This window comes from Periophthalmus magnuspinnatus, chromosome 10, assembly GCF_009829125.3.
Source record: "Periophthalmus magnuspinnatus isolate fPerMag1 chromosome 10, fPerMag1.2.pri, whole genome shotgun sequence".
NCBI classification, from domain to species: domain Eukaryota; kingdom Metazoa; phylum Chordata; class Actinopteri; order Gobiiformes; family Gobiidae; genus Periophthalmus; species Periophthalmus magnuspinnatus.
Window position 1 is genome coordinate 26304829 of NC_047135.1, and position 26976 is coordinate 26331804.

Consider the following 26976-nt stretch of genomic DNA (forward strand, 5'->3'; position numbering starts at 1 on the left):
TCTTACTAGGACTCATAGAATTATTAGATTCACCTGCACTTACCTGCTACAACCAGTTAAAACATCTGCTATAAAGGGGTCATATCTGTCAATTGCAAAACAGATGATGATTATGAAATGTGAAAACTATTCGGCATGAGAGGTGTATTCACAGTATGGCTGTATGAGACTATTAACAGATGGATAAACAAATGTCATTGAATATATTTACTCAGATAAAATGGCATTCCTAAAAATCTGCATTGTCAGCATAAAGGAAAAGTCATCTTGGGAGACCCGCACTACATATTGTCTTATGAAAAATGCATATTACAGACTTTGTAAGGGGCCCCTCCTTGTTGGGCTCTGGGTAAACAGTGCCCCCACCCACACCCCCACTCCACCATGCCCCTGCAAGTGTCAGATAACCATAGATAGTCCTGCAAATTCAGGCAATGGAAATTCTTGGTTATCAACTAATTTGTCTAATTTGTCTTTGACTAATCTAAGGTTATAAAATGATATCACGACTTTGGAACCTGGCGCCCAGATAGTCTTTCAGTCTATGTACATTTTACATTTTGTACAAATTTGTCATTGGGGTTTCTATTATTAATAATCCTTGAGTTTCTTCTCAGTGTTCCAGTACTAATCAAGTAGTTGACACACTTTTTGACACAATTCCTTTTTATTTTTTTTGTCAAACTGATGCTTAAATTAAACTTGGAAGACTAAACTTCTCACCTGTCTGTTGCTACCTGTCAATCAAACATTTGCCTCTATATATGCCCTCTCTCTCTCTTCCCTTCTTCCTATCTTTTAAGCAACATGCCCCCACTCTCAGCAGACCCCTCTGCCTCTCCTTCTCCTCTTCTCCACCATTACCTACATCTATACATACCATGGAGAGATTTTCCCCCTCATACAAATCTATCCTTTGTCTACTTTTATTGCATCATCTCTGTCACTCACTTACAACGTTTACATCCACAGAGAACTCCGAGTGAAATAATAACAAAATTTAAATCGTCAAGCCACTCTTGTCCCAGTCTACATGCAGGTCAAAGAAGCCAACAAGTGCGAGTTCAACACAGGTAAACACACTGAAGCTCCAGTAGTTTTCACTTTCAATTTAACGTAGTGGATCTAAACAAACCCACATGTGCCAGACCGCATTGGAGATGTAGTTCAGGGGTGTCCAAACTTTTTACAAAGAGGGCCAGATTTGGTGAGGTGAAAGTGTTTGGGGGCCGATCATTCTTTGAACTATTAATATTAAATGCAAATTAATTATTTAATTGTTTTTTTTCTTTTTATTGCAAATGGCTTTCACCTTTCAAAAACTAAATTAATGTAAAAAAGTAAACATTTAAACTGTGGTTTTGATAATCACAATCAAATAAATTCACTGAGATTTTAGGATTTATTCACCTCAGAAGGACAACAAATAACTTCCCTGCACTAATGTGAAGGGTGAAACTGAGATCTGGACTGTAGTAAATAAACCAGGTCTGGCTCAAAGACAGTGGTTTTGATGCGCAACGTGTCACACAGGTGAGAGTCAGTTAGATTTGTCCTCACACAGTTCTTGTTAAAGTTCATAACCAAGAATGTCTTCTCACACAAATATAAGTTTGAATTTCTTTGAACTTGTCTTTATCCAGTTGGCGATAAAAGTCAGTGAGCTTGAACATGTATATTTTACACTGGTCAACAGTGCTGACGGGCCACACATAATTATTTTTTATTCCAGATGCTGAGGGCCAGTGGAAAATTGTACATGGGCCGCAATTGGCCCCCGGGCCGGACTTTGGGTAGGCCTGATGTAGTTTGTCATCACTTTAAAAAAACTGTCTGTTTCTTATGCTGTGCAGTTGAACGCCTCTCCTAACCTGCGCCTATATGTAATAGGACTGTGCGGTTACACGCAGTGGTCATCTGAGTATGTATGGGTGTCTCCATGTGTCATTGGGATCTGGGTGAATCAAACTACGACACCTCGATGGTAGATTCTGGGTTTACATGCATTTTCATCAATCGATTTAAATTGGATAGGCCATGTAATTGGTTTTCCTAGCATGCACATAAACGTACTGGCTGAATGGTCCTTCACGTGGGCCTGGCTGACTGCAATCATACAATCCACAGGTAGAATTCTTTGTCATTTACCAGTATGAAGTCACGTCGCGTCTTATAAAGCAGTGCATTCCGAGCCACGGTTCCTTTGATAGTAACCATGACTTCATCTGAGGCTGTTTGGAAACAAGCTTGTCATCTTTGCAGAGTTTATTTTATTTGTCACCTGTGGCAACACGTTCGTCTGGCTTTTATTTAGACGTGAATTCCAACTGGACTGCATTTAGAGAAAAGTTTATCATACTCCTCATACTTTCAGAGCCATTTGCCTCCCTTATGAAGCCTAATATGTTCGCCGAGACCACACAAACCTCTTATACAACCGGCAGCACGGGTGATGCATTCCAGCCGCGTCTGCAGTTCCCACCATGCGCCGCTTATCAGGGATCTAACTCGGTTGCTCAGGTAACTAACGGCAACAAGGGGGATGGAGGGAAACATATGAGTCCATTGGGAAAACAAACTTAGATAATGAAATTAATCATCATATAAACTCCAATTCATTTGACTGTATTGTTTTATTATTATTGTATGCTTCATGCTTTTTCTGGTATTTGGTTATGAACTATCCCATATGCAGTTCCTTATTTTTTACATTTAGCTTGCTATCTGTCACAATCCTGAATAGAGAATAGACACAGATCCACATTTCACTGTAACAAGCAGCAGATCCACGTTGTTGTTTTTTTTTTTAAAAAGCCATCAGAATGACCAAAATTCTTTTATATGTATTTATTTATTTAGATAGATAGATAGATAGATACATACAGCCAAAAGTGTCCAAGGGTAGCCAGTTGAACTCTGGAGACACTTCCAGAAAAGGCTCTCCTAAGCCTTTCAATAAATTTGTATTTTTATTTTTATTTTTAAGGTCAAGGAGGATAGGGATAGGTGCAAAGTGAGATACTGAGCACTCAAGATGAGACAATATGGGATTATTCAAACATCTATGAATCAGAATAAAACTCTGGGTAAGTTTATGATGGGGATAAACCATTAGAACATGGCTTAAGCCTCATATATATATATATATATATATATATATATATATAAAAATAAATAATATGTCCTTGTATCCTTGTGTGATAAGGATACAACATTATTAAAAGTAAAAAAAAAAAAAAAAAAGTCAGCTTAGCACAATAGGCTGCTTTAAAGTACTTAGAACACAGGTGTATATTTCCATAGTATCGGATGTCAATCATGGAAAAATCATTCCAAGCTCTTGCGGTTTTGTCCCACAGGTGGGAATAGGTCTATTCGTGTAGAGGCCTTTGTGATTTCAACATTAAAATGCATTGTGATTTCAGCATTGTGTGGGAAATTCCCTAAAGAAGCCCTGTATCAGAGCATAGTATTCAACCACATAACTGTAATGTACATAGGTTTTGACTTGAGAAAATGGAAAGACATTTTTTCCAATATTTCAGCTGCTCCAAAAATAAACATGGACATTCCTTACGCTATCAAATTATCTCCAGTTGAGCTTAGCCTACACACCAAAGTAAGATGTTTTAAGTGTGATGTTGCACATGCTCCTGAAAATAAGAATCAGTTACATCATCTTCTTTTATTTCATAAGACTTTTTTTGGTAATAGCCATGCATTTAGTCTGTAGCCGGTCAAACTCAGGCCGAGCTGTACAAAAGGATTGGATTATTTCAGTCAGACAAGGGAAACAGAGGGGCTCATTGCTGCTCTCTGATCAACAGCATTTAGTTCTATATTAATACTGCAGAAATCTATAATGTCTTTCAGTGCCCTGTGTTATTTATTTTCTTTTTGATGAACAACAAAAATGTACCAATCAGAAAAACGAATGGCCAGTTTGTGTTGAAACATGGTGGCATGGTCATATGAGTTGGCCTGCACCAGATTTTAATTTCTTGTCAAGATAAGTGACATGTTTCAGTGAGCATCTGTCACCTTTCCTTAAAAGCATCATCCAAATGCTGTGACAAGTCACTTATCAACAGATTTTCAGGATGTGGCCTGAGGGACCTTGTTGTTCCCGATATCCTGATTTCAATATAAATCCAGGAAAATCAGCTGATAAGTGACATGTCACAGTAGTTGGATAATGTTGGAGGATGGTGACAGATGCTCACCAAAACATGTTAAGGGAAAAACAAAACTTTTTTGACTTTAAAAAAGAACACACAAAGTTATCTAACAGAAGATAACAACTATGAATTTCATTAATGGATGGTAGCATTTTTAAATCAGACAAAAGTAGCAACAAGAATCTCATGCGTGAGTGGTTCCATGCATGTACAAAGCAGAGTTCACTGGGGCCATTTCAAAAAGGAAAAGCTTTGCCCGACACTGTTTTGAGACATGTCAGTAAGTATCCATTGAGCTCTGTGTTCAGTGGGTCGTGGCAGCGTGCTATGGGCAGTGTGTGCAGTGGAGATCTCTGCTGTTGATACGTTTGACAGAGAGGTAACTCTAGCCTCTCACATCAGTGCTCCAGGGAGTCTGCTGGGAGTGCGCCGTGACAAAGACTGTAGGCCGCTCCTCTCTGGACCCCAGCAGTTTACAGTAAACAGGGCAGGGGTCAGTCGTGTGGGAAAGAGCTAAGCCATATGTCCGCTGCAGAATGAGATTGAGAATTTTTTGCTTGACAACTGTAAATGTGCCACAAGATGATGGAATTTTGAATTCTTTGTTGTAAGCACAAAGTATACTTTATTAAACTTGGTTAATTGACCATCTGCATTTGGTCCATCCTTTAATGTTGCAGAGCAATCTGTCAGGAGCAGTAGGCAGCTAAAGTACAGTACTAAGGGAAGATCTTGACCTGGTTTGGACTGCCTAGCTGGAGGATTAATACATGTTTTGGGTGATGGGGGTAACTGTAGTACAGGAGTACCCATTCAGACATATGAATAACATGCAAACTCCACAAAGTTTATGTTTTAGGTTGTCACGTTATCAACTGGTTGAAGCCTTGTAATTTGAAGTCCAAACTTACATCTTATCTTCCAGTAAAGGTTAAGCTACACTTTATAATCACCGTAGAGAAATTTTCCTCTGTATTTGATCCTTCAAGGAGGAGTGGGACCCATCTTCTGAGCTAGACCTATTGTGCATGTTTTGGTGTTTTTACTATTAATAAGGATTTATTAGAATAATTACTACATTCTTTCCTATAAAAAAAGTCAGTTGTGTGATTTACTCAAGATAATGCTAATCCCTAGAAAGGCACATATTTTCCAGCATCATTAATATCGATTTAATATTTAACTCCCTATCAGTGTGGCAGCATATCCAGAGGCGGTCTCATTGTTGTCTGCAGTTTCCAGGTCATCCCCTCAGAAGAGATTTACTCGGTGTTTGCCATTTGTCACCTTGACCCTCGGTGCTTGTACAAACATGGCAGCCCCAGACTTCACTGATGCCACAGCCAGTGAGGTCAACAGTCAACTAGGTGCCGAAGGAACCATTTTTCACCAGCTCTGATTCGGTCGTGAGTTAAGTTGGCAAGTATGCTTTCAAAGTCCAGTAGTCTGCGGTGCGGGTGGACCACCACAAAGCAGCTAATCCCCTCCATCACAGCCAATGCAAACACATTAGGCACACAGCATCAACACTGAGCTCAAGAGTCCCATTGACAAATCCTACCCTCTCTCTCAATGAAAGGTAGGCGCTGGTTCATGCTACTCTTTCCCATGGATAAAACACACATCAAGACACGCTCATTTTGACAAAAGCGGTGAGATTAATTACAAATAAATCAAAATCACAATTGGAGTGGTCCAATATTGAACATTTTGTAATTTTTTAAGTAAAAGAATGGTCTCCGCAAACAGTGTAACCTGTTTTATTATGTAATAACCCAGTAAAACTGTAATTTAGAACTCTGAAATTCATATGTTTTTAAGTAGATAGTGTCCTGCTTTTCAATTTGGATCAAATTAACTGCTAAAATGTAATGAATGTGGTTCAAGAAGGTATAAATTGAAAACATGCAAATTTCTCATTGATGTTTCTAGTGATGTGTAGTGGTTTTTCATCTAGCTGTCTTTTGATTTTGCAATTTTCCTGCCCATGGACTTTTTAGAAAATGTTTAATATTCAACCATCAATGTGATTATGTCAGAAAGAAATATTAAGGACATGCACTGTAACTGCAGCTAGTGGTCCATGAACCACATTTAGGAAACATTGCTCTGTACAAAACAGTGAGGTGAAGTGTCACTCATTTGTGACTTCCTTCAGCCTGAGGCCAGATGTTCAGTGCAAATAGGTCATCGAGATAATAACACAACAGAGCATGAACTTGACCAGCTAATCACAGGTCACAGTGAACAGACATTCTCAGTCTGCACAGACAGCTCACCAGGGCGTAAGTGACATCCCAAGCCTTTATAGGGGAGGCAAATAATGCATATTGATCATATTTTATGCATTATTCACATTGTACTTTGTTGTAGCCTTGGTATTTAATTTACTGTCACTTTAAGTAATGTTTTTGTTAATAAAACACCTATAGGCCTTAGTTAAAAGTGTGTCTATAAAACAAAACAGTGCACAAGACCTGAATCTCCTTGTACCTTGAAGAAAGAAGCAGTTTGAACAAAGCTAATCTCAGAGTGGTGTCACCGTTGCACCATTTCTGGAAAGAGCTGTTAGTGTAACATCCCTCTTCTCTGGAACTAGTGCTTGGAAGTCGCCTTTGCCCAGTCTGGGAGTGGGCACCAGAGGCCTTTGGGGGCTCCTGGAGTGCCCATGGACTCCCAGCTGTTTTATGCACCATGCTGAACAGTAGGGGGTCGCCCTGTGTTTGTTTAAAACTAACAGGAGTCCCATTAAAGCTGTGACTCCCCTCATTTAGGACTGCCATAGGGACACAAAGGACAGCCCTGGGAAGCGGCACGTTGCAAGGGACACCAATTATTGAGGCAAAGACACAGGCCAGCTTGTTCGTGCTCAGGGACATGTCAACTCGCTGGACGACCCCCTCCGTCAAACCCATTGACCAGAGTGCAGGGAGAGGCATCTTAATTGGTGTTGGGCAAACAGATTTTGTCACAAAGTTGCAAAGGAAGCTAAGTAGCTGAATGTTCACATTGTCCAACCCCTGACCTGAGCTTTAGGGGCTGTTCGGAGACATCATTATGCTCCATTACTTTGAGTAATCGTCTCAGACTCGTCCTATACCACAGCGGGGAATCCAGGACAGCAATTAAAAACAATATTCTGGCAATAACAATAGCGTAAATAAAAAAGTGAGCCCCTTTCTCTGCGTACACTGATATGATAGTAGCGAGGGGTAAAGTTTGGCACAGGAAGCAGCCAGGAGAGTCTTTGAGCAGCAAGTGCAGGGCTGGTCTCTTCAGTGTCTTTGTGGCCCCTGCTCTTGAGCGGTCTCCCTTCGGTGGACCCCCGAGCCCCCGCACAGCCCTCCCTCACTGCCTCTTTCATTCTGTTTTAAAAGGCTTCTGTTGGAGGAATCACTTGACATCATTAGTTTTGGAGAGTGGCCACCATGGCAGGGTTGCTTGTCTTTGCTCATGAAAACACATGTCAGATTAGCAGCACAGGACCTGGACCCCGACCTCAGGTGAAAGGTCCACATCCGTTTTGTTCTTTGTTCTTTGTTCTGGCCTTTGATTTTCCCTAAAGCTTTGCCTCTAGCACAAGCATAACATAAACACTGCACAATCCAAACAGTCGAGTTAAAAAATAAACAGACAAAATTGAAGTTGTTAAAAACACTGCAACAAACTGTTGAAATGTTAAAATGAATAAGCCAAAACTTGCATCTTCCACAAAGGCATCAGGTTCATGTCAGTTGTTCAGCATAACGAACATATACTATTTCCGCATTGCCGTAACATTTTGGTTGGTCACAAACAAAAAGGCCTTACATCACAGCTGAGGCCACAAACTGGATTCCAGAACTTTTCTGTATTTTCAAACAGTGAACCCTGCTGGCCCCTACCTCTGATGGAGGCTGTCCCAGTTCAGTGGAGCAGTGTTGGCGCCTCACCTGGCACACAGAGAGGTGCCATGCTTGTTATGAGCAGCACACTGATGGGACCACAGCACAATAGAGACCGGGCACAGGGCCCTGTGGGGCTGTGGCCTCAGTAATGATGAAAATGAAAATGTTCATTGGCATAATTTCATGGAAATGACACACTGCTTGATTTCACTAACACATCAAATGCATTTGATGAATTTATTGCTTTTGGACAGAAGTTCACAATACTTTTAACCAAAGCGGTTAATAGTATTGTGAACATGTATTGTTCTAAACTATCCAGTCCCCAATATTTCACAAACTAAAAAGGCGTCACAACTTAAATATTTGTCCTTGATAGAATCAAGTGGCTTGTGCCCACTGGTGGGAAAGTGCTGATTAATTGTGTCATAGGCCTGTGAGAAAGTACGCCCAGCGCAAAGCACTAATTATGGGCCCTGCCTGCCTGAGAGAAAAGGGGGCAAAACTCTCAACAAAGGCTCATCTCATATCTCAAGACAATGAGGAGCCCAAAGAATAGGAGAGAGAAGTTAATGAGCTGTGTCACCTGGCATCTGCTGGTGCCGGGCCTGGCTGAGTGTGTGTGGACATGTGAGCACTACAATTCTCTGTGTATGTATGTGTGTGTGCACATATGTGTCCACATGTATGTGCGCATCGAAATCCAACATACATGTGTGCATGTGTGTATGTGGCAGGAGGACTTGGCTCAGATTTCGTCTGCAGATGCCCCTTGTCCTCCTCTGTCATTAGCCAATGTTCTGCACAACACACGGTCAACAATGGAAGACCGTTTGTGCTCTGACATATCACATACTCATTCATTGTGAAATCTTTGCTCATTACCTATATTGTCTTATTACAGGTATTTGCATTCCTCAGTTGGAGTAACGGTGGTGCTGTTACTAAGGTTTTGCCCTCTGATCAGAGTCAATGGTTCAAATTTTTGCTAAATGTATTGATAGTTGAGGGAGTTGATTAAGTTAGTTTAGTTTCTTTTTCTGTTAATTGTTTTTATGGACAGAATTTCTAGTTGCAGTTAGGGGCCAGAGGGGGTCCGGTTCAGGGAACACAGTTTCTCGTCTCTGTTGTTTGCTGATGATGTTACCCAGTTATCCTTTTGCTTGTTTCTGTTAATGAATTTGCCTGCCTGTTATTGTCCAATGTCTGTTATTTGTTCATTTTCTAACTTTCTGTTGGTCAATTATCATGTTCAGCCCTAAGAGACAACTTCTGTTGCAATTTTGCTTAAATAAATTGAATTGTATTGAATTGAATGTTGTTCTGATGACTTCATCGAACCAGGACCTGCAAAATACACTTGGGTAGTTTGCAGCCGAGTGTGAAGTGGCTGCGATGAGAATGAGCTCCTCCACATCTGAGGCCATGATTCTCGACTAGGAAACGGTGGTGTGTCTTCTCCTGGTGGGTGCAGAGTCCCTGCCTCAAGTAGAGGAGTTCAGGTATCTTGGGTCTTGTTCACAAGTGAGGGAAGGATGGAGCGTGAGATTGACGGGTGGATCGGTGCAGTGTCTGCAGTGATGTGGTCGCTGTTGTGGTAAAGAAGGAGCTGAGTTAGTTTACCGGCCAATCTACATTCCTACCCTCACCTATAGTCATGAGCTTTGGATAATGACTGAAAGGACAAGATCGCAAATACAAGCGGTTGAAATGAGTTCAGAGTAGGGCCACTACTTTTCTACATCGAGAGGAGCCAGCTCAGGTGGCTCAGGCATCTGTCCAAGACACACTGGAGGGACTATATCTCATGGCTGGCCTGGGAATGCCTTGGGTTCAACCAGAGGAACTGTAGGAAGGAAGTGAGGGACGTCTTAGAGTCCCTGTTTAGACTGCTGCTCCCATGACCCGGCTCCAGATAAGTGATAAGAGAAGAAGAAAATGGATGGATGGATTGCTTTTTTTTACAAAGGTGTAAATTACAAAATGCTAAGATTCTGTAATTTTATTACATGACAATTCTGTCATCTTCATTCACTAACCCATGTTCTTGACATGCTGAGAACATGTACTGAAGACAGAAGCATTAAGTACACGTAGGCACATTTGTAATGGTGTGAAAACAACCACTGTGTTGTGAGGAGCTGCACAGAGGATCACGCTGTGGATTCCATGTAGACGACCAGTCCACTGCGGTTATGCAGAGACAGGCGGCAGCGCTGTTTTGACAGTAAATGACGTGACATGAGAGTGCGTTTAATAGCACTAGGTAAGGTTCTATTATAGCCTGGACTGTGTTGTGCTTGGCTTTAGAGTTTTGTTTTTCACTGACCAGGAGAGAGCATTTCAGTCGCTCACAGACAAAAGTTGTTTCATGTCTCCACAGGGTATGTTTCTGTTGACAAGGCTAATTGTTAAGTGTGTGGTTGCTGATCTTGGGGCCAAGGAGCCACTTTGGGTTGTTCCACTAAAATGTGTATAACTTATACAAAGCCACAGGATTTTTTCTGAGTTGACACTGCTCAGTGGGTCATACAGTATCCATTGTGTACAGTCTGAGAGCTGTGGAGACTTTCTAATAATAGAATATAAACTACTTGGCAAGCAGGACTGCATTTAAAGATTCCACCTCCTTTGAGAAGGGGTGGCCCATGCAAAAGGGACTCCTATGTTTCATTTGGAAGTTATTGGTCCAGTTCCAAGACCATCTAAAGTCCAGTGATCAAAGGTTGAGTCAGAGAAAAGCCTAGCGGGAGGCTTATGCAAAAATGTCATCTCTTATTGGGAATAGGACCTGCTGGAAACCACTGGCGCTTGTTTAAATGTCAATATTCCAAACACGGATTGGCTGTGCTTGGTCAAGTTTGAAGTATGTGGATGGAAAAAGAATTCCTTAGATATATTTAGCAGACCACCTTTTTTTACACAACTGCTGACAAAATTAATTCAACTAAAATTCTGGATAATTTTTTTGAGTAGAGTTTGAGACCTACAATGCAAGACTGACCTCTATTCTCATTTACCCACTTAAAGTTTTGTAATTTGTACATGTTTGAGTAATTTTATACTCCTGTATTCAAGACATCATTGCTCCAATCAAGCCAGTACCACCACTATGGGTCCACACTCACTGCTCTTTAATTTTATTTTGTTAATCGTTGATGCTTGTAGGATTTGGCAGTGTTACATAGCCATTTTGGCACACATTGTTAAAAGTCCTATTAGTAGGAGGGGCCGACAGCATGCGGCACTATGTTGTTAAGGTATTTGCAGCAACGTATCGTAAAGAGGCAGGCATGAAATGGCTCCCATTGCGCTCCACAATTTTGCAACCTGGAAGTCAGCTGACTTGATTCTTTTATTAAGTCACTCTAGATCAATATTGCAATTTAAAATGTCCAAAATATGGTGTCATATATTATAACTATATAGCAGACAAAGCCATAACATATTTTCTTTAATTAATTGATTTGTCAAGTGTGAGCTGCTTTTTATAGAATGTATTATTTAATTATGTATTACATACATAAATAGAAGGCCAACCTTCTATTTATGTAAGTAAACATGAGGAAACATGAGGAAAAAACTCATTTAAAAGTGAATTATATGTTCATATCTTCATCAAACAGGCTATAGACCATTTCACAATGCTACCACAATGCTTTTATAAGCACAGATGTGAAGTATTTACGCTGTATGTAAAGCTCTTAACATGCTGCCAGTGACCATCCATTCATAACTTGCTCTATGCAGCGGGATCTTTAAATGCTGATTGTTGCGAGTGAGGCTCTGCAAACTTCCCATACAGATATAATGGGGAGACCTGCGCTTTTGAGGCAACTGCAACTACCAAGGCAATACTATAAAAAAAGCCTAATGTATCTCTAAAGAAGACAATTTTGTATTGTTAAAGTGATGCTAAAGTCGACACCAGCGTGAGAAACTGCAGTTCACTCAAAGGCCACTGCTGTCATTAATAACCTGAGTTTTCTTAAACTTTTGTAAGGCTACATTGCCTTTAAGTGACACTTGAATAAACAGCAGTGTCAGTAGTGGCTGCTGGTTTGGGTAGTCCCATAGCTCTTGTTGGGACAGGAGCATACACAGCTCTGAGACACAAGTGGACATCAAACATGGCTCCTCTTCACAGACCGCTGAGCTCCTGAGTGCTGATTCATCGTGCTAATGCTAAATTGCAGGGTCACGCATCAAGCCATTTGTTTGCACCTTTTAAAAGCAGTTCAGATCTCCACAGTCCATGACGGTGAAGACTGCAGGATCTGTTCGAGGTAGCTAAACGGGGGGCTGATAGTACCGCGAGGAATTTAAACAAAAGTATTTTTCTCCCTCAAAGCTGCCATCTTTCAGGTTGACAGTTGCTGTAAACATCATTCCGGTTAACAGCATTATAAGGCATGCTACTCTGCATTCTTAGCGCTTTTAAAAGATGGAAGGGCGTCTGAATTACTGTGTTTATTGGTCTGGGGAACGGAGTGGCTATATCAGAATAATTTGTGTTTTTAAGTGTAAGGAGGTTTGGGAAATATGATTGCACCCCACGAAACATCCAGACAACTGTGCACCTTTTAGATCAGATGTAAACAGGTAAGCAAATGGGATTGACACATGTGGATTAAGTGAAATATACACAACCCAACTCTCAAAAAGCTACTGATCTCCTCTTTATGAAAATATTTTTCACATGTATCTTGCTTTCTGTAGGCTTGGCTTGCTCTGGAGGAGCTAGTTCAAGAGCAGCCAGTTGTAGTAGCTCAAGCCTTTTGCACCATGAAAACAACTGCAATCCAATAACACGGTGGAAGCATGCAAATGCAAATAACTGCAGATCTGTTCAGCGGAAAGGTAATGTAATGTGTCAGATGATACTGTGTTTATGATCACTAAAATAGCAGTAACAGCCCCACACAAAGTCTCCAACCCATAACCCTAATCCTTCAGGGAAATACTGGAATGGTTCTTTCTCCATTTTTAACCACTGACCTTAAAAGCAAGGCTTTGTATATAAAATGCATACCTTGGCAGAATGCACAGAAAGGAATGTACTTTATGTCCAACCAGTGTCTACCTGCTCCATCAGTCTTATGTGGGATGGGAATGCGCACGTCCCCAGTGCAGCCCAATGTCACTGTCACTGCTCTGAGAGTAAGAAACACACAAATATTCACTTTTAAAATATAATCCTCATTTTATTAACAGAGGCCAAATAAAACTCAGCACATTTTATTTACAAAGGGAGGCAATAAATATCTTATAATAGTCATAAAATTATTTTTGTTTACATTTGTTTTAAAAAAGTCATACATGTGTCATGTTGTTAGTAGCAACTCATACAAAGTCCTGCGAGCAGACAGGTGGATATATACTAGTGGTGAGAGAGGCACAGAAAGGAGCTGTGGATGTCTAGTGAGTACAGATTTTTCCAAAAGCATTTGAACCTGTCATTCAGTTAAAGAGGAAACGTGGACACAACAACACATAGAACATAGAGGTAGAAGTCTTCATCACCCAACCCAACAAGCTCCATCTCACACATTAAGACAGTAACAGGGCAACTTTAACAAGAGCACATTGTCCTAACCTGGCCAGCCAACTGATCATTTTGAATTTCTTTAAATGATTCTCGTTATCTAACAAATTGCACAACGAAGGTGCTAAATTTGTAAAATCCCTGACCACCAAGTCCTAAGTATAATTATAACCAAGTTTCACACAGCGGCAAGTAGCGCAATCATCAGTAAGTTTATTTGATTTTTTTCACCAGTAGATGGCAGATGTGAAAGCTGCCCCTCACCTGGCCTTTGTTCACCTGTGCTCTCTGGTCTTCTTCTGTCAGGCAAAAGGTAGCCTGTCAGACAATAGCAACATAGGTAGCATCTAGTGGTGTTATGTGAAAATACAACAGGTCGGCCAATCTCGTTATAAATAGTAGCTTTAACAGCATGTCTAATTCTATAGAGTAGGGACTAAATGTGAGTGGCTGGCTGACCAAACTAGCATTGCATGGGACTGACCACCTCCCCATCTCCTTATTTCAAAAAATTGGAAGACCATGTGGAACATTGAATCACATACAAGCCAGAGTGTGGTGTTTTTGTTTTTTCAAGCATTTAAACGGGACTTAAGCCGTGGCTGATGTCTGACTAGTCAAAGCATGTCATGTTTTAGCTGAATCACAGGCTGCATAGAAACGTCAAGAAAATCTCAAGAAGAGTTGGCGCATTCCGTTTTTTCCAAGAGACGTACGGAAACAAGAGGAAGAGATAGAGAGAGACTTGTAAAATATTGCACTCAAAGCTCCCCAGTTTCTCCACAGGGCAGTGTCACACCTGCGTTGGCCACCTCTCTGCTGCATCTCTATGGTGTCTGATTCCAGTGGAAAGTATGGGATCCGCGTTGTCAGGGGCAACACAAACAAAACGCGACAGGTATTCCAATGAATCTCTACTTGGCTGATTTTTATAGCGTTGCGTCAGCTCTTCAATCCCCATTGTCAAAAAGGCAGTTCAAATAGAGCCGAGGACGATGGCGACAGTTTTTTTTTCCTTAGAGGTCCTTTAGTTTATCCAGTATAAATAACATAACAGACACGTGAGCACATGACATCAACCCAGAGGAATTCAAGAGTTAGGAAATATTCAGTCATCCTCGAAATACAAAAATAAAACATCTTTGACTTTTTTGTTCTGCAAGCCTGTCTCAAGAGTCTTTAAAGTGATTCTTTCCCAACAAGAAGCATGGCGTTTTCTCTGATACAGTTTACTTTCTTATCCCAAGAAAAGTGAGTGCTGTCCATTCATTGTCCCCATCAGTTCCTCCTGGCTTTTAACCGGCGTGCCCTACGTGTCCTTTTAGTAACCGTAGTGAATTTAAACTCCTCCACAGGGTCTACCCGGCCTTTTGGGTGGCGTTTCATGAAGTGGACTTCCTGTTGTCGCTGCGTGGTCCTGGAGCCCTTCTTCGGCCGTCCTTTTCGGTTGAATCCCAGGTACCAGCCTTTGTACTTGGCCGACACTAGAGCAGTGTAGTTGTTTTCAAGGAACTCCTCCACGAAGACACACTCCTGTTTCCTTCCATCAGGCTGAAAGAAAACAAACAAGGGATTAGTTAAATGTACTTAGTTTGAGAAGGTAGATACTGTATTGGCTCGTACTTTATAATACTACAATATTTATACTGCAATGGGCAACTTTGTCTTGTACAATGCTTTTTATTTAACTTTTTTGATGGATGATCTTCTACCACCTCCAAGGAGATGTTATTGGTTTGCCTATAAAGTTCCATTCAATTAATCTATCTTTATGAAAATAAGCAGGTAGTGGCAACAAATCAAGTTACAAGTCAGAGCTGTGGAGAGGTGACCCGGCTCACAGTAAGAATTAAAGTTTTCATGTCCTTTTCGAGCAATTAAACCAATAAATGACTGCTTGATAGATATGTTGAATGTCATATTGCAGAACATTCTTTTAGCAATAAAAAAATCTCCATAGTGACAAGCAGGTGATGGGTCCCTACTGTAAAAGTTCCACAGTGCACCTTTAAATCATGTTTTATAAAACTACTATACTACTTGGTCAGTTCAACAAAAACTAATCGAAAAACGAATTAGGTATTTTCCTGTGTGCATAGTTTAAGTGGCTGTTTAAAGAGCCCGCCCATGCCGATTCTTTCCCAGAGCATTGTAATGTCCCAGCACAATGTAAAGGCCAGCGCTAAGGGAAAGTGCATGTTTTGGACAGAGGAGCGCTGAGAGAGAGTGGGAGCGTGTGTGAATGAGTGCAGCCCCTCTCGCTGACAGCATGACTTATTAATGCCACAGAATCACACGTGTGCGTCCACTGCGCCTCTGCTGCTGTCGGCGTGGTCCTGCTCTCCGCTCACTCCTATGGCCACCTGGTGTGACTAGGTGATATAACGCCAATGGCATTCCTCCTAAGTGACCATTAGTCTCTCAATGCATTGTGGTGATTGCAGTCTGTAATTGACTGATCGAGTGTCAAAGGAGTAGGCCCATTACGTAATGGAAGAATGGCTGGGAGTTATCAAAGGGGTTTTGTTGGGTGTACAATAACAGCAGGAGAAAGCAGATCTGGGGTTGTGTTCAATTCACTGTGGATTAGGGGCGCCTTTCAAATATTGATTCTGATTTTAGAACACAGACTTTCCATTGCAATTACAAGACCTCTATTTTGGGGTCAACCTGTGCCCTGAGGCAATAGAAAAATGCAATGTGTTCATTCTAATGATTACCTTCAAGTCTATTATGCTATCAAAAACAGGTTTAAAAACATAATATTTAACTTTTGTCTGGCTGACTGCATAGTCTGATACACATAGCCATGCCAAAGGAATTTCTTTTGATTCATGATAGTTATGTGATTGGACAAGCACCCAAAACAGTTAGTCAACTAGAAATGGCATGTTGTTTACAGTCATTTACATAACATGCAAACACTGTGGAATTTACAAGCTTTTCATATTGTGCAATTCAAGCCAGTTGCTGATTGTAGAAGATCTCAAAGTGAAATGTGACGCAATAGACGTTTTCATTTTTGATCTCTGTACTAGCCATATGCCTTTATTTTGTATAACCAAGTATTTTCATTAGTAGGGCATATCCTGGAAATACATTAGTCGACTAAAAAGGGGATGAGGTAAAAGTAATGTGTACCTCTATAAATCTGACCCAAACTGCACTAGACTAAAACTGCACGAGAGTTTGTGCAACACCAACTATTTATGGAGAAAAGCAATATATTTATATAAAGATAATTGTGAATCATGAATTTAATCTACCATTTTACATATAAGTACCAATCATCAGCTAACTCACTCATTAACTTCTCCTTTCTACTGTTGTCCTATATATACCTTATAATCTAAATAAATCAATTACTCTACTATTACAAATTTTGGCTGACTAAGACACAGTTGACCGATTAATCGACTAAACGACTAATGGCCTACAGCCCTATTCATTAGAGTTATGGAGATATGATTAAGATGATTTAATATTATGCATTGATACTTACCCTTCCCACTATTTTGCCCTTCTCGTTCATACATATGTAATGGTCACTTTCTTTGCCCTTTATTCGGATGTGACTTCCGAAAGTTTCTGTCTCCACCACGAGAAGAGCTGAAAGACACAAACAAAAAAAACTATAACTGACATGTCCGACAATCTTTCAAACATCCACATTATGAGCCTGTATGCGCTTGACAGTGAGCGGTAAAAGTGATAATGGTATGAAGTGATCTGGGCTAAAACAACAACAATGGCGGCGTCACTTAAACCTGACACAGCACTAATCCACTCTAAAGACGCATCCTGGCGGCCCTTTCATTTCCCCGCACCGCCCGCCCCCCTCCCAACTCCCAAATGTTAACCCCTGCCAGGTCACCTTTGTCTGTGCTCGCCTGTCAAGACCCAAAGAGATCGACCAAACATTTGCAGAGCGGTTATGTGCCCCTCAGGATTAGGTTTCAAGTTGCCCTTAGTCTGTGCTCACTCAATCAAAAAGTTAAGATGATCCATTTGTTTAACACACAGGGCCATTCAGTAGCGCTCAAGGGAGCAGGGGGAAAGAATAGGCCAGGGGATGGGATAGGCTTGGGGGCAGAAGACAAACTACCCCCCTACCCCCCTTCCCCACGACTCAGCCTTCAAAAGTGGGAAGTAGAAAACCAGTCCATCTTGTGAGTGTTTGGAGAAAGATTGCCTCTAGATCTTTTAGAAGCTCTTCGGGACATTTTAAAAGACTTGGAGTCATCAGCCCGAATCGGCAAACGTTTGACAATATTTTGGCCGACTGGTTTAGCAAGTCGACCCAACCGGCGGAATGAATCTATAGATAAAACTGTTGCCGTCTTTTTTAGAGCCTCCAAAAATATCCTTTAAAAATGAATGGACTGGCAGCTGCGGGCTTTAAGTTAATTAGAACCTTGCCTCACAACACAATCACTAAAGTGGAATCTCTGTCATCAATACCACTAACGAAAGGCATTTAGTTTACAAAGGAGGGAATGCAGTACTGTACAAGCACTTCAAAACAGTAATCCGCATAAGCCATGACTTTAGAACAGTTCTGTAAACGTGGGCGCACTACACTTCAGTAATCTCTTGGAAAACTTCCTAGTACATATATGCTTTGTGGTATGTGCCAACGGTAAAACAACAACCCTCACAAAAGGCTTATTTTATCAATAGTAGTTTTGTACAATGAGAAATTTCCACCTTTTTGTAATATGTGCTTTCAAAGACGTATATATTAACCTTAGGATAGGGTCATCTGACAAGAAGCGTTCTTGTTAAACTCCTACGTTAATTATAGCTAACGCATCCATTTGTAAGCCTTAGGTGGCCGACCTGCTAGCAATTGCTAAGACAAATTTGTTGCTGGGAAAAATTCTATCTAGATAATAAATATGCTTAAATAAAACCAATGAAGAATGAGAGCTGCCATTTTGAGGCGCCTGAATGAAAAGTAGGTGAACTTTGCAGATCCTAAGCTAAACACAAAAGCTAAATGGAAATATACGTCATGTCTGATGTGCTAAGTGCTGGTTAGCTAAATAGTACTGTCTTCGTAAGCTTCGTTAGAAAGTGCAAAAGAGTTCACAGGTGCCAGGTACTGCAGCTGGATGGGTAGGAGGGAGAGAGGGAGGGCAAGCGAGCGAGGCGGAGGAGGAGGGTAGAATTGGCAAGGCCTCATGGGAAAAAAGTTGGATCTGCTTCTACTCAAGCTCTAACAAGCAGTGAGGAAGCTTCGCCCTGGCGCATCTGTGACGGAACGCGCTCATTCAAATTAGCACCACCAGTTAGCAGAGAGGGACAAGCTACGTGCAGCGGAGGGCAACAAGTGCTACGTCTGCCATTAAACTTTGGCACTTTTTTTCTTTTTCAAAACCGTTTACTGACAACTAGTTCTGGATGACAGTGACCACCTGAGATCATTTGGTACTCTTCAACTAACTTCACACAACCAAGACTATGTGTTCAAATCCCATTACTTCCAATCCCTTGAGTCCCTGGAGATGACATTGTAGACACTGTACACTGTGGGCACTAGATGTTAATGTTGGTAGAAAACTGCTAATTAATATAGTTATTCATTTAAAGAGAAGAGGCTGCATGAATTTTTTTTTCCTGGTGTAGGGTCCACCACCTGCTTGTCTCCATGGAGATGTTATTGATTTGCCCGAATTGTTTATAGTATGGCACTAAGCATTTATTTAATTACAGGTGTTTTTATTGCCAAAACTGAAAAAAAATAATTATAAATTCTTAACTGTAACGTGGCAAGGTGGCATTGCCTGGCTGTTCCCATTGAGATAGATACGTTTAATGCTATACTGTGTTATTTTCTAAGCCAAGTTTATAACATCTCTATAGAGACAAGGGCAGATATACCCAGATAATCACATAGTGCACTTTTAAGTACGCTTTGCTGATTTTTTAATTTTTTTGCATTGAATTTGGGAAGTTTTTGTTTACCCCCATGAATTCTAGACTTGTCTGGGGAGAAGAAATTCCACAAACCACAAAGAAAACAGCAACAACTGTGCAGCTCATATTTGTAGAGTGATTTTAAATGCAATTGTGCAAAGACATTGACCCATACCATGCTTGCTCCCGTCATCTCCGTTAGCGTTGATCTTCTTGCCCAGGATCTGAACGTGCTTCCCCGTGGTCCTGCTGTAGAGCTGGTAGATCCGCACCTGCTTTCGGCTCACCTCGTCCGGGTGCTTGGTGTGGTTCTCGATGTAAAACCTGAAATCTGTGGAACTCTGCTGGGACTCCTGCGCACAGGTGTGGGAGAGAGAGAAAGAACTAGGATGAAGAAACATACCGTCATAGCACAGGTGTTGATAATAACGTGCGCTCTTATTTTTACGGGCTCTGTGTCAAAAATATGACGCTCGGGGGGCTAAAAACTGATATAACAAGCAGGCATGTGGCTTTTTTGTTGTTTTTTTCCCTTCACTTTCAACTGCACATTTTAGGCAGTGCATTTACAAGCTGCTAACTATGCTACAAGTGCGTTAATGAACCTGTGAATGAAAATCTCACGGCAAGTGCAAAGTCTTAAGTATTGACGCAACGGTATGTATGCAAAAGGCCCCAGGGCGATATTGGGCAACCTGGTCTCCCATTTCCACGAGCAGGCCAGCAGCCACCAGCAATTATACACCTGAAGCATCCAGCCCTGTTGCACTATCATCAAACAAATATCTGCCCGCAGGCTCGGAGCAGTCCATAAATTACCAATGCGGCAGGCGGAAGACGGGAGTAAAACAAGTGGCACCCCTAACCTGCGCAAACACAGTTCAGATGTGACTTTCACGACCAAATCCAATGTTGTGAACGACTCTTTGGTGTGAATGACTCAAAGTAGATCAATTTTGTGGAAAAGAGTTGAATATTTTGTGTTGGTTTTACGCAACTGTGCACTGGACTAGCATTAGAAAATGTGTGGATGCTGATGAGGCAACACAAGTTAAAGCTTTTTATACTAAAACCTATTTGGCTTTGAAGTTGTGTGTTTTTTAAAGGTGCACTATGTGACTTTTTTGGTGGAGGGTCTGCCACTTGCTTGTCTCCAGGAAGATGTTAGCCTGAAAAGTTCCATAGCACGACCTTAAACTTACCGATCTACCGTTTTCATTGCTCAAAAGTCCCTTAACACGAATCTCTTCTGACTTTTGAGCAGGCTTGCCTTTCTACAGCTCCAACCTGTAACTTTACCTGGTGATATAACCGGCTTGTCGTCAGAGAGATAAATTTATGCCATGCTATGTAACATTCCAGTTAAAGAAATACCATCACAATGACAACCAAAGACGTTACATAGTGCACATTTGATGAAGCACAAACTTTGATTCACCTTAAATATTATTTCAAAGGGAACTCAATCTAGGTACCTTCTAAAACGTACATTAGCATAACATGAGCCAGCCTACTGAATATCTCTTTGAAATGAATGAATTCGAAAGACTCTCATCACTGCAACAATTTTTAATCTACGTTTACACACTGCCTTCCAAAATGACTAGGCGGCTGTTTACGAGTCACCTTTGACACGGCGTAAAAACAGAGGAAATCGCCGAGTTAGTTTGCAACGCCGAAAGTATGTCACCCAACATTTGGAGGAAGAGAGGCCAACATATACTTTAGATGGTCTGCTGGAATCTCCGTTCACGCCAAGATCCCATTTCCCAGCTGGACGCTCTGGTAATTGCACGGTAATGGCTTTTTATGCAGGCGTTCTCAGGTGGCTAATTATACACATATTACATAGCGAGCGGGTCCTTGTTATTTTAACTTCTGTGAATTAATAGCACAGTCACAACCACGATTGAACAGAAAAATGGCCAATACAAACTTCCTTAGGGACTCGTAACGCGGTTCTTTTGAAGCAGGTGTCGCGCCAGTTGAGGGCTGATTTTCAACTATGTCCCATCGGAGGGGAACATAGTGTGGACTGTAGCTTTCCGATATCTGCTCAAGTCATTGGAGCGAGAGGGGCTGGTCTGGCTGACCGCTATGACGTATACAGTCCAGATATGCGGACCTTAGAGGATCCGACGCCTTGACTGCAGGGCCAGGGCTTCTGTAGTTTTGACATTTAGAGAACACGCCCATCACGTTAGCGGTAGAAGCATGTACGTCATGTCCATTGTTGGGAAAAAAACGTGTATGCTTGAAAATGTATTTAGTTATAGAATATTAATACCTATAATACCTATAACATATTCTGTCCAATCAGAGTACTGTATTGTGTATACTCTCACATTGAATTGTATTATATTATAGTGTAAATATATATCTAAAAATGTGACAGAGGACTACAGCAGTTTTATGATTGTTTCTGTTTGTTATGCTTTTATTTACCATTAGTGAAAGAATGAAAAATCGCCCATGCACTCACCACTAGCTGAATTTTATATTTTTCTCACTAATACCGTTGAGTTTAAACCCAAAATTGTGTTACCATATACCACAATGTCCCTCTATGATGTTAGAAATATAACTGTATTCTGATTACCATCAAATCAAAATGTATCTCTACCAGAATAGGCTACAGTTATTCAAAATTTGTGTTCTGAAATTTTTCGGTACATGTATTTAGTTACCTCCCAACTCTGGTCATGTCACTTTTGGCTTCAGCTGCAGAGAGGAATGAGACAATGTATTTACCACTGACTATCAAATCACTGTCAACTGATAAAACGTTTAACAGCGCCACAGTTGGTAAACATACATCTAATGACTTCTTATTACATCTTATCACCTTCCCATTAGGGTTTTATAGGCGTAGTAACTATCCCGCTGCACTTTTATTGAGCTTTGATTATTCAGCTAATGCAAGCCACGTTTTTCGATGTTGCTTTGTAAGCTTTGATGCTTTCTAGGTCTACCTGTGGATTTACCATTGAATTTATAATATTAGAGCATTGATATTTTGAGTGACAAACTGAATCCATATTAGATTTTCCTTTGTATGGCACTACACTGGATGAACCACACAATCAAAAAAGTACATGTTGTAATTATACAAAATAATTGAAATATTAATACTTCACAACGTAAGGACTTCATATGTGCTCAATCTTGATTTTATATGTAAATAGCAGATCTAATTACTATTTCAATGTGCAACTTGTTGGAAAAATCATATTTGTACTTAGGTTTATAGCCAGTAACTAATGAATATTAAAACAAGAATCAAAACTAGCTAGTATCAATTTTGAGGAAGTTACATTTTAGGACAAAAAAGACCTGCTTGTGCCACCATTAGATCATTTTAAAAGAAAAATAACCCCATAAAGAGAAGCAAGTGGAGGACTAACCACCAGAAAAGTTACAAAGTGCCTTTAAAGGAACTCATTTTTTATTGAAAATGACATTGCACTGCATTAATGAGTTTTGGTTTTCTGTTATAAAGGACATTTGATTACTTTTCACAAAAGATATAATTTTGTTTCAAATATTAATCGATATGGCGACAGTCCTAATTTTTCTTCATTCTGAAAGCCATGGATAGAAGAGAGTGTTTTTATGATTATGTTTTCTTATCTGTGTCGACCTTTTCATCAATATCAAAGGCAAGCCTGAAATGTTTGTACCGTTACTATTATAATCACGTATTCCAAAATTGTACAACATCAGTCAAGCCCCCATCTAACCCTGGGTTTCAGAACGATGAGAAATTAGGACTGTTGCCATAGCGATTAACCACTTAAAATAAAATATATCTTTTGAATGGGAAAAAGATTCCAAAGTATTGCAGAGAACAGGAAGCTGTAGCCCACGAATTGTCAACCCTGTCACAAGGAACCCAAAACCCCAGCGCGCACACACACGCACGCACACACGCTACAACCTGTGGTCTAACTGCACAAGGATTTCACCCAAATCTCCTCATCACTAAACAAACATAAAGGTGCGTTTGCGAGGCAGTTGGGTTCAGCATCGTGGGGGGAGTGGGCAAGCCTAAGCACATGACCGGGGCGAACACTATAGCGACATTTTTTATCAAGCCGTCTGCAGCTCTCTTCAAAGATGGGATGGAAACGGATACGGTTGAAACTTCAAACGCCTGGCACTCTGCTCCAGTGAGGAAGCCTAGTTGTCGCAGGCATCTCACAGACACCTTACAATCTCATGGACACAAAGGAGAGGGTCAAACGCTCCAATTCACAGCTATGGAGGAGACCCCGGCGGTGCATTCAAAGGCCAACTCCGACTGCGGTGGCTTCTGTTGTTTTTCAGCGTGTATCCCACCCTTGTGTGACATTTGAGAGTTATGTGGGGCAGGGAATATTGAAAAAGCATCAAGACACATAACTATTCCTGAAATTATATGTATCTTCTTCTGTGAAACCACGAAGCCAACAAATTTACAGCATATCTTCTCAAATCTCTATCTGCAATCTTGCATTTCCTAACCACAACAAACATACAAGTAACTGATGTTAATCTCCAAACCAGGAAATATCACTGAATGTTTTACTTATGCACTTCAGCATGTCCAAAACACTCATTTATTTCTGCATAGACAAAATATTCCAAATGCAGGGGAAGAATGTAGAGCGTGTACAATTTATGTGGACTGAGATTAGGACAAATGGCTATTTCTGAGTTTTAAATAAATAAATAAATAAAAATACTAACTTTTTTGTATATATTATTTAATCCCCAGTGTCTCATCTTTATAATTACCCTGTTGTGCATTATTTTGAGACTTTCATAATAGAACATTTAGGAATATATGCTTAATTGGCTTAATAGCTTTTGTGTTAATATTATTTATAAATGCGTTATATGCTATTTTTTTTCTTTTTTTTACGTAAATATATTTTATATGCAAATGAAAAGAGTCACAAGTGGGCTGTATGGCATCCACAAATCTTCATCACATAAAAAGGTGCCAGGTGTCCAACTGTTGCTTATTTTCAAAGGGGTTTACGGTAGAGGATTAATTGAGTAGGGTGTCATAAATTGCCCTTTTGCTGTTAAGAGGTCTAATTGCCTTATGTTCATTGCAAGGACATGCTCATTTTAAATATTGCCTATGCCAGGGACAAGCTCTGTCACGTCAGCCGTAAAGTAAATCTACGGCTCTATAGCAACGGGGGCGCGTGCTCGGGTCCATCTTCTCTCGTTAGCGCGGAGTGGACGGCTGCAAATCATTAGTCTTCAAAGAAGAAACTGCTCCAAAAACGAGGCACCAAGCGCCAACGACGTGTTCAAAGAATAACAAATATTTATTATTACAGCATGCTCGTATAAAACGGCTACTTACTGTAAAGGCTCGAGACCACTGTGGTTAATAGGCTATTAGGAGATTAGCCCGCCGTGCAATATGAATGACTTTGATTTACTAATGCTGCTATAGTTCTTCAGGGCTGCAGGCAATTACACTCCGTCTGCTCTGGCAACTTTATGGGAAGTGTGACGTAATGATTAATCATATCTTAGCAATGCCACTATAATGTGAAGGAATTTGGATCTCACTAGCGATGGAAGGGGCGTAAATGTTCTGATACGCCTTATGCAAAAACGCGTGTCTCTCAAACATTCATTATAAATGATAGCGTGCGTGTTTGTGTTTTATTTATATCACAGGCCTATTTATTCATCTCCTGACATGTTAGTTGTGACAAAAGTGTATTTACTAGCTAGTCCAATTAACAATCATCCATAGCACCAAATTTGTTCCAAACTGCTTCTCCACGAAGGGACTCACAATTACGCACTGCATGAGTGAAGTTACCTGTCGCTATCCAGTAACATCTTTCGGCTAAATATGAAACAGTTATGCCATACAATTGCTAAGCAATAATAATGTATTGCAATTTCAAAACAAAATCTACATCCTGTACCAAGTATGAATGTTTTATTTGGTGTTAAAATGGCACACCGCATTATGCAAGGTAAAATAAATCATAAGAGTAGACGTACCTGTAGCTGGAAGTAGAGGACCAGAAAGTGTAAACACCTATGTGGAGAGAGGGGAGAGAAGGAGGAGACAGTGAATCACAAGCGATTACATGAAGAATACACGCAGCTAATACCTGCATGACAGCTACGCGCAAATATTGAGAGTATGGCGGCTTCTATTGGTAAGAATGTACCAGAATGTTTTTGGAAAATAAAAACACTTACAGATAGAGAAACCTCGAAGGCAACGGAGACATGATGACTCAAAAACACCTGAAGTACACCTGCTTCCACTTGAATTAGAGCCACGTTAAAAAAGCCTATAGTCCGTGCGTTCCGCCGTTACGCGTCCTTTTACGCACGCACACAGATCCGCCGTAAGGAGCCGTTTGAATCCCAAAGTGACGATAGATCACCGGACACGGTTACTGGGAGCAACATCAGGCGCTTCCTTGTTGAAGGCTGAGTAATCCACTGCAGCCCCCAAAGAAATCCACAAAAATGTCTCCGTAAAAGTAGTCCCAACCCAGTAGTCTATCTGTGCGCAAACTTGCCAAAATTACAAAAAAGATAGAGAATCCTTCAATAACTATGAAAAAGTTGTCCCCCGAATCCTCCAGGGCGCAGAGCCTCTTCTAGTCCGTCCGTACCTGCGGGGGATTTCTACACCTTGCGCGGGACATCTTCTTCCACCAAGTGCTCCGCAGAATGTAGACGCCCGTTCTAAACTCCGTCCTAAAACAAGCCTTTAAGATGTGTGCCAAAAATCTAATCCAAAGTTAGGAGCTTGTGCGCAGCGGATCCCCCGGGAGCACTCGCTTGCTCGCTGCTGTGTCTTGGTGATACGCGCAGCACCGCCTGTCAGTGGTGTTTGTGCGTCTGCGGCTGCACATTTGGGCACAGTGAGGCTTTCTTGTTGTTAGTGGGTGGAAACATGTCAGCGGTTTGCACCTGATAGGGTAATCTGGGACTGAGAGACCATCAGAACGAGGAGGCTTTTTTCTCCCCAATTCACAGTGGGCAGTGGGCTGCGCACAAGAGGGGCGCAAGAGGATTATGCGCGTTTTGGTTTGTCTTCAGTGATACTTAGTGTGTGTGTCGTGTAAGTTTGGATAAGCGTCGTATTGTTATTCATAATTACTAAGACAACATTGGAATGGCTAAATCCAATGGGACAAATAGATTTAAAATATACATGACTATTTGGAATAATTTCTAAATGATGAAACTTTTATAACACATAACATTATTATTATTATTATTATTATTATTATTATTATTATTATTATTATTATTATTATTATTATTATTATTGCTACTGCTTTTCGATTTACTTAATTATCTCTGTCAATGTTATTTGGAGATGCGTATTTGAGTGAGACGTGGTGTCGAAACGCACTGAAACCACTCGTTGTTATTTGCCCCTTTTAAGCTGCGCGCGTTTGTGGAT

General features: G+C 40.8%; 1 protein-coding gene across 1 annotated transcript; it reads right to left on the bottom strand.

Moving 5' to 3' along the window:
• Nucleotides 1-13296: 13296 nt before the first annotated feature.
• Nucleotides 13297-26225, bottom strand: fgf24 (fibroblast growth factor 24). The gene is made up of 5 exons (XM_033974682.2): nt 25752-26225; nt 25548-25584; nt 19705-19882; nt 17113-17219; nt 13297-15161 (listed from the first exon to the last, which is right to left on the bottom strand). Exons 1-5 carry the CDS (start codon nt 25781-25783, stop codon nt 14889-14891), a joined length of 627 nt encoding a protein of 208 aa, XP_033830573.1. The 5' UTR covers nt 25784-26225; the 3' UTR covers nt 13297-14888.
• Between the last annotated feature and the right edge of the window lie 751 nt (nt 26226-26976).

What these genes read in the sequence shown, in the direction of transcription:
- fgf24 (XM_033974682.2), bottom strand. Translation starts at nt 25,783, where the DNA reads ATGTCTCCGTTGCCTTCGAGGTTTCTCTATCT. An exon ending in TCCTCTACTTCCAGCTACAG is followed by an intron (nt 19,883 to 25,547) that starts GTACGTCTACTC and finishes ACCTGTGCGCAG; the next exon opens with GAGTCCCAGCAGAGTTCCAC. An exon ending in AGGGCAAAATAGTGGGAAGG is followed by an intron (nt 15,162 to 17,112) that starts GTAAGTATCAAT and finishes GTTTTCTTTCAG; the next exon opens with CCTGATGGAAGGAAACAGGA.